Raw genomic sequence first — 15,545 nt, forward strand, 5'->3', positions numbered from 1 at the left:
TAATGTCATGTGGTGTTTTAAGCATGAGAAGTGAGACTGTCAGCATGTAGCCTAAGTAAGCAAAAAGTAGTGGCTCTCATTTTCCTATACAAAAAGAGCCTTTTCTTGATAGGTCAGAAATTGCAGAAGCATGGTGCGAGAAGACAAAATGCAGACGCTTCTGAGACTTTTAAACAAACCCTGTGAAACACTTTACTCTTCACGGTAATGTCACCCACAGGTTACATCCTTGCTTTCAGCAGCATAGATCTATTACTACCATAAGAAGCTGCTCAAATATGTATTTTTAGAAATGTGTCCTGCTAATCCCTTGGATTCCCAGGATTCACCTGCAGCAAATCTACTCACAAAAGTAAAGAAAAGTTGCCTAGCAACACCCTCCCTAGCAGAGGTGCTCTTGAATTTAACCAAGTGAAGGCTACACTACAGACTGAAATGTCTCAGCCTCACAAACATGCTCCATTCATTTCAAATACTAAAGGCAGATGGAAAAGTTTTACTGTAAAAGAGCCCACTGTGTGGAAAGACTCACTGAGCCACTCCTGCACAAAAGACCCTCAAATTAAAGGAAATCTTGCAAGTCACATGGCTTGTATCTGAATGAGAAAAAAATAGGAAGGAAGGAAGGAAGGAGGGAAGGAGGGAAGGAGGGAAGGAGGGAAGGAGGGAAGGAGGGAAGGAGGGAAGGAGGGAAGGAGGGAAGGAAGGAAGGAAGGAAGGAAGGAAGGAAGGAAGGAAGGAAGGAAGGAAGGAAGGAAGGAAGGAAGGAAGGAAGGAAGGAAGGAAGGAAGGAAGGAAGGAAGGAAGGAAGGAAGGAAGGAAGGAAGGAAGGAAGGAAGGAAGGAAGGAAGGAAGGAAGGAAGGAAGGAAGGAAGGAAGGAAGGAAGGAAGGAAGGAAGGAAGGAAGGAAGGAAGGAAGGAAGAAAGGAAGAAAGGAAGAAAGGAAGAAAGGAAGAAAGGAAGAAAGGAAGAAAGGAAGAAAGGAAGAAAGGAAGAAAGGAAGAAAGGAAGAAAGGAAGAAAGGAAGAAAGGAAGAAAGGAAGAAAGAAAGAAAGAAAGAAAGAAAGAAAGAAAGAAAGAAAGAAAGAAAGAAAGAAAGAAAGAAAGAAAGAAAGAAAGAAAGAAAGAAAGAAAGAAAGAAAGAAAGAAAGAAAGAAAGAAAGAAAGAAAGAAAGAAAGAAAGAAAGAAAGAAAGAAAGAAAGAAAGAAAGAAAGAAAGAAAGAAAGAGACTTATTCTTTTCAAGTACATATTCACTATTTTCTGCCTGATTTTCTCTCAAACAAATATCCAATTTGGCTGCAAAAACTGTTACCTGTTGAGGAGAAGAAGCGTTCCTGCCTTGAACATTAAAGGTGATTAAATACTCACCATTGCTTTTAAATGGGAGATATCAATGCTCCCATTTTTATCCACTTCAATTGGCTGAATCTTCATTCCTGCCATTTGTGCACTTGCTGGATTTGTACCATGAGCAGATCTAGGAATAAGGCAAACCTTGGGAGGAAAAAGAAGCAGATTCTATAGTACAGCCAGTTATACAAGTCTTTAAGTATTACGGCTCATACTCAGCACCAGCTCCTTACCACAGTTTTTAAAAGGGAGAGAAAGGAAATGCTTACCAGAGAACTGCTACTTGCATCAAAGTTTGCAACTTAGTTTTCTTTGGAGAAACCAGGCAGAAGCATTGAAACACCCATTAGGAAAACGAAGTTTCCTTTGTTCTATAGATCATGTTTACGACTGTGTTTCCAGAACATAATTTCAGAGACTTTTTTTCTTTTTTGGTCAGAGACTTTTATTTTCACCTTCCACTAAATCCCAACTGACTGAAGCATTTCCTTCTCTATTGCTATTTTTTTTTAATTATAACTAACAAGTTTCAGGCAGCCTCTGTACAACTCAGTGAAAAAAAGGAAAAAAAAAAGAGAGAGCGAGAGAGAGAAATGGAAGGGGTTTTACCTATATAAATTGTCAGTCTTATTGGTGACAATTAGGAAAACAGAGATCCAGAGTTCGCAGACACTTATCAGGAACTCCATCCATTCTAAAGTCAATAAATACACCTTTTGTTTTGTTTTTTGTTTTTAAAGAAGCTCACTGCTTCTATCAAATGACTATATTAAAATATTTGCCTATTACAACTCTCTTAAGAGGATTAATTTACCAAAGTTCATTAAGTTACTCAAAATTGGCTGTATTAAATAACTAACAGCAAGGTTGTTGGCTGGGGTTTTTTGTTTGTTTGTTTGAATGATCTTACAAAGAACTGCACTGTGACCTAAACCTCATGCTCTGAGGAGATGCTAAGACAAGCGCTGATTACTTTGAAAGCCATTTCAAGCTTCTAAGCACCCAATTTCAGCAGATGGATATTTGCCCTTTTTGCATTGAAATAACAGTGTTTCACTGTGCAGCTGTGCTGAAAGAAATACAAAAATCCTGGCTCCACTGGTGATACATCCACTGTGACACATCCACAGTAAGTTTAAATGGTAATCTTAAGTTTAGATTGCTACCCAGTGCTGCTGGGTTGTATCTGCAGCTGCTGGATTCAGAAGTTATTGATTAGACTACAAAGCAAACAGATGTGAGCTTAATTGAACGTAAGGTTGTTGGCCTTTTTTTTTCCAGAAGAGGGCACCAGATTCAAATGAGGATGACTGCAAGAAGCTTGATCAGCTGCTTCAGTTTACTTTCCTACATTGCAAAACAAACAAAATAAGAAAGCAAAACAGTAGAAAACAAACAAACAAACAAACCCAACTAGTCTCTTAGCACACACTGTGTATGTTTTGCAGAAGGAGCTTGTGAAAACGCCTCTACTTTCTCTAATATGGTTAATGTATGGAAAGAAATGGGTGTGAAATGAAACAGATCTTAAATTTGGTATTTACAAGAACAGACGCTAATTCACAGAAAGCAGTGATGCTATAGAGTCATGTAATAAATGCTGTAGTGGTAGTAATGACTCATAGCAGTGACTTTAACCTTAAGCACTTTAGACCTTCTTCTGCTGCCTTTTTATGTGCCTAGAACAGAGATCAGGCTGCCTACCAGCACAAGCTCTGCCATACAACATTCCCCTTTTCACTACTGCTTTAAATTTCAAATGCCTATACAAGACTTTCTTTGCATTGCATACATAGCAGCCTTCTGAAGTGAAACAGATAAAATGGAGCCATCAGGTAGTTACAGGTACTTATGTCATTTAATGACCAAAAAGGTGATTCCAAAATAGCATAGTTAAAGAAAAGCATCACCACAAAGGAAGGCTGAATAAATGCTGTAGACAAAAGCAGCACCCGTGCAAATCTCTGGGTATTTTCTCTTTAAAATAGTTTGAATTTTAAAAAATCTATTAAACACAGTGTTTAGAAAGAACTGGTTTGTCTTTGGGGTTAACTACAGCTATATCACCACTTAGGTTTACAAGAACTCTCTCTTATCAGGCTGCAATGGTACAGATGAGAAGTGATCCCTTGAGGTCAAAGTTTCAGGTAGATAGTATTGGAGAGAATAAAAATTAAGACTTCTGAATCTAGCATTACCAACTGAAGATTATAACTGAAAACTGTTTTCCATTACTCATCCACAACTTTGTGGAGCTTGAGAAGAAAGGCTATCTTCACATATTTTATAGAAATTTATTTGAAGCAGTTTAAATAGTCCAGAAGTGGATGAGCCTAGATAGAGGTGATTCCTATTAATGGGTCTTGTCTCAAACGTGGTGCCATCAGACTCTGTGGCCTGCCTACACTGTTGCTCTGACAGGCCTACATGGAGGCTGGATAGGCACAAAACAGTACAAGCAGCTGGGAGCTGGGACCACAAGCCCATTCGGGCATACAACACCAAGTTATCAGAGGTGCCTGCAGCATGAGGCAGAAGCCCAAATCTTCCCATCTCCTGACAGCCCCAGGGTTCAACCTTCTAGGGGCACGTTTCTCTGTCACCTCAACAATAAATTCTTCACTTTTTCACCAGTACCAAAACAGGTTCCACACACACAGTAACAAGCCTAAGATGTTAAATAATAAAATCAAACATCTGATATAAGGATGTACAAAAAACTCAAGAGCTCATGCAAGAAAGCTGGACAGATCAACAGCTGAGGAGAAAAGTGAGGTGTAATCCTCGTCTCCACAAGGTAGCTCACACAGAACAGTAACAGCGTCATTCCAGGAACATACGTCAGCCCAGACACATGGCCATTGCTTTTAACAGAATATTCCCAGTCACAGCAAAATGAAGTGATAAGCAGCACAGCAAACTGCAAGGTCTGAAAGCAGCCATTAGAAAGCCCTGAGCTCAGATACACAATAAAGCAACAAGCTCTGTGACGAGAATAGGGAGCCTTCCAATAAACAGTTTGGCATGCTCAGATCAAAACTGTAATTACCTTAGCTCCACGTTGGACACCAAAAAGGACAGTGGTGGGTTGGCCTGGCCAACAGTCAAACACCCACACTGCTGCTCACTCACTCCCCTCTCCCGTGAGACAAGGAGAAAATAGAGGTAAGGTGAGAAGATTCATGGACTGAGATAATAACTTAAATAGGGAAAACAAAAGCTGTGTGCACAGCCAAACCAAGATGTGGAATTACTTCACTGCTTCCCATCAGCAGGCACATGTTCATCAGCCACCTCCTGGAAAGCAGGCTCTCAGCATGTCTAATGGTTTCTTGGGAAAGTAAATTCCATAACCATGAACTTGCCCCTTTCATCCTTCTTTTCCTGAGCTTTGATTGCCGAGTATGACATCACATGGCATGGAATACCACTGTGGTTAGTTCAGTCAGTTATTTCTAGCTGTGTCAACTCCCAGCCTCTTGCCCACCCAGCCTACTCATTTGAGGAAGGGGTGCAGGGCAGAGTGGGAAAGAGAAGCCCTGACACTCTGCATGCAGTAGACAAAACACTGGTGTTACCATCAGTGTTTTACCGACTACATATGCAGAGCACAGCACCATACGGCCTGCTGTGAACAAAACTAACCCCATCCCAGACAGACTCAATACAGATCCAGACTATCTGATAAAACTTTCTCTCACTCCCCCTGCTTACACAGTGAAGTAATACTTTTAATACAGTACACATGAATTGTGAGGAAAGCAGTGAATAATAAAAGGCTTGTCACAGACAAGGACACAGAATCTAGTTTTCCCTGTCCTGAGTGAGCCCTAACTTCCAAACCAACTTTCCTGTTTCCACTTCCCACCCCCCGGTTCCTCCCCAGACAGGGAGGGAGTGTAAGTGACACTTACACTTCGATGACGTTCTCCTTTTGCATTTAGATAAGCTTTGATTGCAGCCAAACCTGCGTACTCTCCTTGGGCTCCACTGCAAGAGGAACACAAAGGCTGTTAAGAACATGAACCACAATGAAGTACCACTCCACAGAAACTTCCTGCGGGTTTTGTCTTGCACATTTTCCTCACAAGTAAGTTTTTGGAGTGCATGTGAAGGAAGGAAAAGTTTAGAAAAAAAAAAAAAAAATCCTACCTGTTTGGTTGGAAGGAGATTTTGTCATAGCCAGTAATCTCACACAGGTCCTTCTCTAAATCCTTGAAAAGCTGCTGATAACCCTGAGCTTGATCCAGGGGCACAAAAGGGTGGATGTTGGCGAATTCTTTCCATGAAATCGGCTTAAACAAACAAACAAACAAACAAAATCCTCAAGTGCTGTAACAAAAAAACTCTGACAACAGCTCTGTTTTGTTGTTAAGTTCTCTAAAGGAAATAAGCTGCCCTTGCTCAAACAAAGACCAAATATTTCTTGTGTTTTGATGTAAGTTCCCAGCTTCTGTGAAGGATGATTATCAGAAACATTTTTTAACATTCGGAAGATGTTTAAAATCCTCAGTCTCTCCTTTTTTGTTACTTGTGCTTATGTGCAGCTGTGAGAACACATGGCAAAAAGAGAGGACTCAAGGAACAGCATCTAACAATCTGTCTCATACAATTTTGTTGATTTCCATGTTAATGTAAGAGACTAAAAGAAATGAAGGAACAAGGTACTGAAATGATTGAGAGGAAGGGGACAAAAGAAATCTAGCAATCAAGTAGCAACAAGGAAAGAAAGCAAAAAATGGAAGACATTCAGTACCCAATGCTGGCTAAGCTGAAAACAGCTGTAAAGAAATGAAGATAGATGGACACTCCACCTCCTCACCTGAGGACAAAGAGCATGCCCCTAAGGAGCACCAAATTGTCAAAAGGCAAAAACTGAGTTTTACTGTAAGATTTGTGCAACGGCCAGAAGTTAGGTACAGCAATACCATGTGAGGGAACACAAATGTAACACCTAATTCCAAATACCCCAAACACATGCCCAAATGCAGCCTTCAAAGCCACTTTCCTGCTTTTGCTGTACTCTTGAGGTTCTTGAAGCTTTTTTCACAGTAAAAGGCAGTCGATCCCATTAGCTTATTCTGAAACTTCCTTCCTCATACAGAGACCTAGACCAGTGCCACTCTGTACTTCTAATGTGTCTACACTGACAATGGCTGCAATATGTGGGGTGCAGGTAAGACACCATTATTGCAACTTACCGCAAGTTCAGCTGAACTGTTGAGCTTCATTGTACAAGACCCCTAAAAACAGAAAACCATTTGTCATTATATATTAAGAGAACTGCTCTGAACTTACTCTGAAAGTAATAGTAAGTATTTATTATGTTGGCTCATGTCAAAAGTAGAAGGTGGTATGGCAGTCAAAGTTGAACCTTCCCACCAATATGCTGTTACACGCTGTTGCTGTGTGACAGATAGCAGCAGAGGGGCACTCTGACAGAATGGTATCTGACATGGAAGTGCAGATGAAGTGAAGATGTGTCAGTGACTTCCTCAGGTAGAAAGACTACACTCACTGACATTCACTGAACACTTCTGGAGACCAACAGTGGATGTGAGGTGGTGGGCAGTGCATTTCAGCAGTGGCAACATCAACAGTGGGTGACCTCCACTGGTACAGATTTTTACAAGCACAGCATGAAGGTTCTTGCTCATCACTGGCATAAGTGAAGAGCTAACAGTGGTGCCTACACTGAAAACTAGTATTTCATAACTGCAAACTTACTCTATTGTGCTCTTTGTATTTGTTGTAATTTCCACAGAAATCAATAGGAGGCATTACTTTCAGAATGATCTACGTATGTATGAAACTTTTTTTTTTCTCTTGTTGGCAAATACCCACCAAAGGAATCATGCTGTGAACGAGAGAAATATCTTTGTTTTCTAACCTCTTCATGTACCGCACAATATTTGTCTCGGAGTGATAGCTGAAGGACACAAAACATGGTGTTAAGGCAAGTAAGACAAGCTCTACCACCAGGCTGATCTGTACCCCAACAAAGGAAAAGAAACATTTAGAAATAATAATTGTTAAAAATTAATTTTAAAAAAATAATGATTATGCAGGTGTAAGAGCAGCCCACCCCTTTAATTTTTAGTTTTTATTAGATACTTATTTCAAATCATTAATTTATGCTTCCTAGGAGTAATGCGGATGAGAAGCGGCTGTTATTGGTAGCTGAGAAATGCTACCACCAAACGTTGACTGTAAGAGTTCAAGAAAGTCTGCTGATAGTAGGTCACAAATAATAGCTTGTACAATGTAGCAGACTAATGGAAACATAAGTTCTACCCCTGACCAAGAGTATTGCTTTGCTCAATTAAAGTTTAAAAGTTGTCTAAAAACGCTACTTAATTATTTCAGAGCACCAAGTGACTGTGACTACAGATGCAAACTATCCTCAATGGTCCTCCCAGTACAACTTTTGGAAGACAGTACTATCAGTTTCCATTTAAAAATTCAGATTTACAGCAATATTACAAACCTGTTGAAAACCTGATGAGTCAAGAATTTGGAAGTTCTCTTAAATGGGGTGCTAAGGATCCCCTTGGTTTCCTCACCCATTCCCTCAGCAACTAGTTCCTTTGAGACAAAGAAACATGCAGTCAAAGACTTTCAAATACACTTATCTTTTTGTTGTCACTTTCTGTAAGGACTAGACTGCATCAGCAGCATACTACAAGCTTTACTCAGTTCTCCATTTAAAACACTTTATTAGCATATGTACCTGTTTTTATCTAGCTTATCAACAATATTATAGTAAAATTAGCACAGAAGTCTCAGCAGTCCTCTCATTTTGGAAGTATTGCTGCCAGTTACCAATGATACGCATAAAAAATTCCTGTGGAACAGAGATAACTGACCTCCATGCCCTTGCTTCCACAAAGGAAGCAACGGGTTAACACAGAATGCCTAGACTGACCAAAAGAACTAAGCATGACAACCAGTTGGATACATCACTGTTGTTTTATCCTGTTTCTCGCTGTAAGACAGAATCTGAAAGTGCCAGTATTTAACAAACAGAAGCCATAAAGATAACCACTATGTGAAAACACAGTTTTGTTTTCCCCTGCATTTCTGAAACATTCAGATTAATTTAATGGATGACCTCTTGGCCCACTTACAGCTGAAGACTCGCAACCAAAAATCCATAATATGTCATCGAGGTCTTTCTCATTCACAGTTTCATCAAGTGATACTCCAAGCTATGGACAAAAGCAACACGCATTATTCAAAGCTGCCATTTCTGGGAGCATACTGTATTTGTTCTGGACAAGAAAAAGATATTTCAGATACACACAGGGCAAAATAAACAAACAAAAAAATCTCTACACCCAACAATATGCAAACGTCACATTGCTTTATGCAACTGATACACAAATTTTATATATATATATATACATTTCTGAATATATATATATAATTATACACATATATATGTATTTCTGATTTCCACCTTCCCCTTCTAAGCCATCCACACTGAATAGATCAGAAGCTGCAAAATTTGTGACTTCAATACTAACAGTTCTAATTGAACTGGAATGTCTCCCATTTTGCCAGACCACTGCCTCTCCAATCTCATTTTAAAGAACAAGATCTTTTACAGTCCTTAGTGCCTACCAAAATGTAGGCTACATTTTCATCTGTCTTTAAACAGCGCCAAAGGTCCTGAAATCCGCAGGTCACTGTGAATTTCACTGTTTGGAGTCTCTCTATACAGCCCTTAGTGGCATATTTGAAATGAAATAATTAGAAAACCTGTTAAAATAAGCATAAATTGAAAATGCAATAAATATTTCTAGAAGTTCAGTACATTCTTTGTAGAATCTTTATAAGTGACTGATGTATCTGGTCAAATGACAATAAACCTTTAATAATTTTCTTCTCTTTAACATATTATGAGCAGAAACAACGCAAAAAAAAAAGTCATGCTACAAAATTCCTGAAAGGTTTAGAGTTGCTTACTCTGCCATCACTGTAAATCCGAACGTTTATCTTCCTAAGAGCTGCCCTGTCCAAAACCTCTTTGACTGAGCATCCACATGTGACTGTCAAGGTATCGAAGAACAGATCATGGTGCAGTTTATGACCAGCTCTCCTGAGACCTATAAAACACAGTAAGTTAATGCTATTATCTGCTCAGCTGCTTGCTTACACAGCAGCACTACATCAGACTTGGAAGTAAATGCTGCTGTACAATGAAGAGAGACATTCCCCTTGCATACAGAGCAGTGAAATCACCAGCTTTAATAGTGAAACATCACTGTGTATGAAATGCATCTGTACCAGATTCAGATCTAGTTAGTAATGCAGACTGATCCTAGGGAAGATCTTTGTGACAAATCTGGCAGATCTGTAAATACATACTGCAGAAGAATAGGTACACAAATTAAATAAGGACAAAACTGCAAGACTGGAAAGCAAAATTTTCCCACATAAATGAGGGTTAGCTGTCATGGAGTTTGCTATCACAAAGTTTAAAGGCTTAGTGCTTTTCAAAAGCAGCAAGTGGTCTTCCAGCTTAGCTGGCAAACAAAGCATGGACAATTGCAACAGTCCCTCCTCAGCTCACGCATTCCAGCTTCGCACATCTCCTCCTGTCAGCAATGACAGTTGCAACTGTTAAAAGAAATTCTACTCCTCACAGTCCAGCTGCTATCATTATTTACTACTGCAAATGCTGTACTTTCAAACAGCTATTAAGCTTTGGGACTTCACTGTTTGTATTGGGTATGACACTCCATGTAACTGAACTGAAACATTCCCATTTCTTTAATCCCATTTATTATCTATTTTTGCTATGTTATTAGCATACTTCTGAGTATAAACCAGAATGGTCCAAAAAGCACAGGGCTTGCAGATGGAAAACAGCATTTGAATCTCACCAGCTAGAGACTTACTGTGAGGATTTCTATTAGCTTCTCAAGGAAACAGAACACCTGCAAGCTCACTTTGCATACATACCTAATTCTTGGATTTCATTAACAGTAGAAAACAAAACCAATAGCCATGAATTTTCATAAACATACTCCTTTGTCTGAGAGAGCTAAAAGACATCAGCTGGCAAAACAAACAAGCAAACCACAAGAGTTTTGTATTTAAGAAGGTGTAAGGACTTAAGAACAGCTTCTGTAATCATTAAATATTCACCTTCAGCCAGGATTAAAGTAGCATTGTGCACCCGTCTTGCAATATCCTTTAATCCATCAGACCCATGGTAGACACCATACATGGCTGCCATATTAGCCAGGAGAGCCTAAGATCCAAATACAGTTTAGCATGTTATTATTTGCAAATTACTTCACATTACTTTAGTGGGAAGTTTCTTTAATACCCAGGAAAGCCACATGTTCCCAGCCAATGTTATGCTTTTAATGTAATTGCCCATAAAATAAAAGGTGGGAGACACAAAGTGTATTTATGAAACTGTAGGTTCTGACTATGTACTCAATGCCCTCTGAAATTTAACTGTCAGTCAACATGAATCAGAATTCAATTACGGCAACAAAGAAGGCTTAAGAACCATAAGTAAAACTAGGCTTGTAAGAAACTTGATGTATAATATTGCTATAAAATTTTTATGGAATATCCCATGAATGCTACATAATCAGTTCTTTTAACCATAACAATTCTTCTATGAAATAAAGCACAACATAAAGCATGTGAACAATGTATCAGTAGGAACTGAAAAGATTATCAACCTGTCTAAAGCAAAGTCTGTAGAGACTATTTACAGTAATTACAAATTTAATCATAATGTTTTACTGTGAAGAGAGTTTTTGGGCAGTGTAGTATTTTTGCATCAAATCCTACGTTCAAACTGCACTTACGTCTAAGTAGTCTTTGAATTTCAGGACAGATTTTTTGCTTTGAATTTTGCAAGTTTCAGATGATCAGAGTTCATTAAGAAAATATGCCTCATTTGTAGTAACCACAGCACTACTCAGCTAAGCAGAAGGACATATGGGTTCATTCAGAGCTCAAGTGGTTATAAAAGGAAATAGATACTATTACCCTCTCTTCAAGCATGGTCCCATTTTTCCAAAGGACTTGAAACATATACACGAGGGAGTATATTTAAGTGCTCTTCCTTTTTCAAATAAAAAATCTCAAAAGGAAAGCTAAATCATAATACTATGGTGTTAGGACGTGAACATTACAGTTATGTTATAGAAGCAGAACAGATGAGTCACCTGTGCTGTGCAGATGTTGCTGGTAGCTTTATCCCTCCTGATGTGCTGCTCTCGGGTTTGTAAAGCTAGTCGGTAAACTTCCTTTCCATTTGCATCTCTAAGACACATGGGGAAAATACAGTTTCTGTTACATCAAAACAACAGCAAGAGACCAAGGTCCATGCATACCAACCTTGTCTGTCCTATAAGCACAGAGGGGGCATCAGTTAGGGACTAAGGTCTCTTGATTTGTGTTTGGATCATGTCTGGCAAGCCTGCCCAGCCAGGAACAGTGCATAGAAAGTGTTCTACCAAAACCTGGTATACTCCTTAAGGTACCTCAAAGTGTCCCTGCTTTAACTGTTTTAACTAAATGCAGGTTTTTTTTGAACACTGATAATAAAGCATCTTTTGTGTCCAGCAATTACATGCAGAGTTTGTACATAAAAATAACCTACACAACAAAGCCATATGGAGTAACTAAAAGGACTATGGTCAGTCTGTCCTGTAAAAGGTACTTTCCCAGCATGTTGAGACTGGAGAACTAAGAGCCAGTCTTGCACACTTTTACAAACACTTTCACAGCTGCCTCAAAAGGAGAAGAATGAACTCTACACGTAGGGTATTTCTTCATCCCACATGGCAGCAATCACTAGAGGCAGGGTGAGGCACAGCAACACTCTGTTTTCTTTAAGTTCAATTCCTAAAAACTGAAGCTAATCTTCAGTCTCCTGGTTTTCAAGAAATAAAGATATTTGGTACAATGACAAGGTCAGATGTGATTTGTAAAGTCTGGGCAAGATGGTTACAAGATGTTTCACTTGAGTTTTCCCTGAAGAGATTAAAGGTGAGGGGAGCCTTTACCTTGTAACGCCCACCATCCTGCCTGGCATCATTCTCACTAGGTTTTCCTTCACAGCAAAGAATGCTGCGTGGGGTCCCCCATAGCAGAGTGGCACACCAAATCTCTGGGAGCTGCCCAGAACAACATCTACTCCAAACTCTCCAGGAGGCTTCAGAATACAGAGAGCCAGAAGATCAGTAGCGCAGCAGGCAAGAGTCTGAGGAGGGAAGTGCACAAAGCAGTCAGTCTCTTCTGAAGGCACGCTGCTTGCATGGGAACTAAGTTCTAACACTTTCAGATAGTTTCTTTTCACTTGCACAGCGCTGAAGTGCAAATGGTAACCTTTACACAGTATCTCAGGTAACACTTTGCACAGACACTACGGCTGTTTTATGCGCCAGAATGAAATCTGGTGAGACGAATAACATTTACTTTACCCCATTCTGATGCGCTCTTTCAACGAGTTCAGAAAAGTCTTCCACCTTCCCCTCGGTGTCTGGGTACTGAAATAATACTCCACTGACATCCTTTCCACTGAAATCCATCTCATGGGGTAATTTAAGCTCAGTAATAACACCGGTATAACTGGAAAACAAAATTGTGTACAATCCAATACATTCAAGTCATTGAAGTCATACATCACGCAATATTTCTGTGGACTAAGGAATTTTTTCTTTAATGTACGTATCACTGATCATGTTCAGCACCAACAAACAACCAGAAAGTTCAGAAAGATTAAATGCATCTGATGATATCATCAACAGAAATATGCAGACAAGAGTAGACGACTCATAACCTACTTGATACCAATATTTTGCTGCTTTAGCAAGTTAAACTTCCAGAAACAAGTAACATTTTTCTAAGATAGCTAGTCCAAACACCAAACTCAGAATGGATTCAGTTTTCACTAGAAGGAAAGTTTTACTGTCTCAGCTTAGTTATTTCCCAGCTAAAAAAGAGCTGAACAAAACTGAATTCAAAAAGCAAATACATGTATCTGCACAAAGAAATTAAAGGAAAAAATGTATATATTTTCCTGTTTTTATATGTTTAGTCTCTTTTTAAACATCTTAAGATTTCTTCACAGTAAGATCAGTATCCCCTGGGGGTACTGATTGATGCATGGCTGAACATGAGCCGACAGTGTGCCCGGGTGGCCAAGAAGGCCAATGGCATCCTGGCTTGTATCAAGAATGGTGTGGTGAGCAGGACTAAGGAAGTCATCCTGCCCCTGTACTCAGCATTGGTGAGGCCTCACCTCGAGTACTGTGTCCAGTTTTGGGCACCTCAGCACAGAAAAGACATGGAGGTACTGGAGCAGGTCCAGAGAAGGGCAACGAGGCTCGTGAAGGGCTTGGAGAATCAGCCCTACGAGGAGAGGCTAAGGAAGCTGGGGCTGTTTAGTGTGGGGAAAAGGAGGCTGAGGGGAGACCTTATCGCCCTCTTCCAGTTCCTGAAAGGTTCTTACAGTGAGAGTGGGGCAGGTCTCTTCTCACTAGTGACAAGTGACAGGACGAGGGGAAATGGCCTTAAGTTGCGCCAGGGCAAGTTCAGGTTGGATATTAGGAAGAACTTCTTTACAGAAAGGGTAGTTAGGTACTGGAATAGGCTCCCCAGGGAGGTGGTTGAATCGCCATCCCTGGATGTGTTTAAGAGCCGTTTGGATGTGGTACTCAGGGATATGATTTAGCAGAGGGTTTTTTTTTAGAGATGGGGTACTGGTTAGGCTGCGGTTGGACTTGATGATCTTCAAGGTCTTTTCCAACCTGGATAATTCTATGATTCTATGATTTGAATGGAAAATTAGAAGTAATGCCAAATATTAACAGATTTCTGCTTCTGTTTTGCTGAGAAAGCATAGTTCTACAGTTCAAGTGTGTTAAGCATATGATGAAGAGGTGTAGATGAAAAACAATTCAATTTAAGTTAAAATATACAGTGGAAGATGGAGAAGAACATTACTTTGCTCTGGTTTGGACCACTGCTATAGTCTGTGGGTGGCATCGGGCATCTATATAGAACTTCCTTCTTTTGTTGTGCCTGTATAAAAAAAAAAAAAAAAAAAAAAAAAAAAAAAAAAAAAAGGAAAAAAGAAGAGACACACATTAAGAATATATTATTTTCTATGGAATTGAAATTAACTTGTTTCCTCAATGTTAGTTTTCTTAAAGTAAAAAAGGAAGTTGCAAATTCTGATGTTCATAACTAGGTTAAGTATATGACAAGATAGTCAATTTAGAATAACAAGGTTCACTGCAGACACTCCAGAGAGATTGAAACAGCAAAAATTAAAGCAGGCTATGAAACAGGAGCCAACTGACAAAGCGGCAAGAATGCCTTCACTCACAACTACTTTTACAAAGGAATAGAATTGCACTCCCCAATACAGATTCCCTGTGTTTCCCTGGATAACCAAACAGGTGCTACTGAAACAGTAATACAGAACCTTGCATATTTGCCTGGTTTTCTCCAGTAAAATGGCATGACTTTATATCAGGCTGACATTGTGAACAACAGTATAGTCTCCTTCTTGATAATAGAGACCTCCAGTGACCTTCAGTTATCCCCCTCAGACTTCATTTGATTTACAGATTCCTTTCAAATACCCTTACAATACAGTTCTTTAAAACTATGTTTGGGTGTGAACACAAGAGACAGATACTACAGATTGTTAGGTCATGGGATGAAAACTCCTCTGCAGCTCCTTAAAGGAGCACTACAAGGCAAGGGCAGCCCACCTGAATCCACCTCCACAGGCACAGAGGAAGGTGGGAGCCCAAGATAAAGATCTAAGTGACTGTGGGAGGAATAAGTGTGAAAAAATTGAGGGATAAGAGGACAAAAGGGGCCAGCTGCTGGGTGATGCACATAGTTGGCTAGGTCACACCTCTGAATGGTGTAGTCTTCCCTTCTTCTGTTTTAATTCCTTTCTTTGGGTGAGGCACTCTGTGTTAATTGTGTGGGCATATGGGAGACTGAAAGTCAGCATGAGGGGCCAGATAATAAGTAGTCAGAGGGTCCATGAGTACTTGGTGAGTCAACCTAAGACTGGGGCATGCTGACTTCAGACCCCTCTGGAGAGGAAACCTGGTTCCATAAGCCAATGAGGTCTCACGTATGCTCAGTTTGCATAAAAACTTCCTGATTTGATCTTCTTTCACCAAGGGTAGGTAT

At 39.8% G+C, this 15,545-nt stretch overlaps 1 protein-coding gene across 1 annotated transcript in view; it reads right to left on the reverse strand.

Moving 5' to 3' along the window:
• GLDC (glycine decarboxylase) overlaps positions 1–15,545 on the reverse strand; it is a 39,699-nt gene that overhangs the window by 8,665 nt on the left and 15,489 nt on the right. The window contains exons 5-17 of the mRNA XM_072359220.1: positions 14,334–14,411; positions 12,809–12,956; positions 12,392–12,588; positions 11,549–11,645; positions 10,506–10,611; positions 9,321–9,460; positions 8,480–8,560; positions 7,840–7,937; positions 7,197–7,281; positions 6,554–6,595; positions 5,505–5,647; positions 5,267–5,342; positions 1,371–1,496 (exon numbers count right to left, since the gene is read on the reverse strand). Coding sequence (XP_072215321.1) covers positions 1,371–1,496; positions 5,267–5,342; positions 5,505–5,647; positions 6,554–6,595; positions 7,197–7,281; positions 7,840–7,937; positions 8,480–8,560; positions 9,321–9,460; positions 10,506–10,611; positions 11,549–11,645; positions 12,392–12,588; positions 12,809–12,956; positions 14,334–14,411 — 1,417 coding nt within the window. The remainder of the gene's footprint in view (positions 1–1,370; positions 1,497–5,266; positions 5,343–5,504; positions 5,648–6,553; positions 6,596–7,196; positions 7,282–7,839; positions 7,938–8,479; positions 8,561–9,320; positions 9,461–10,505; positions 10,612–11,548; positions 11,646–12,391; positions 12,589–12,808; positions 12,957–14,333; positions 14,412–15,545) is intronic.

Source organism: Excalfactoria chinensis, chromosome Z (genome assembly GCF_039878825.1).
Source record: "Excalfactoria chinensis isolate bCotChi1 chromosome Z, bCotChi1.hap2, whole genome shotgun sequence".
NCBI classification, from domain to species: Eukaryota; Metazoa; Chordata; class Aves; order Galliformes; family Phasianidae; genus Excalfactoria; species Excalfactoria chinensis.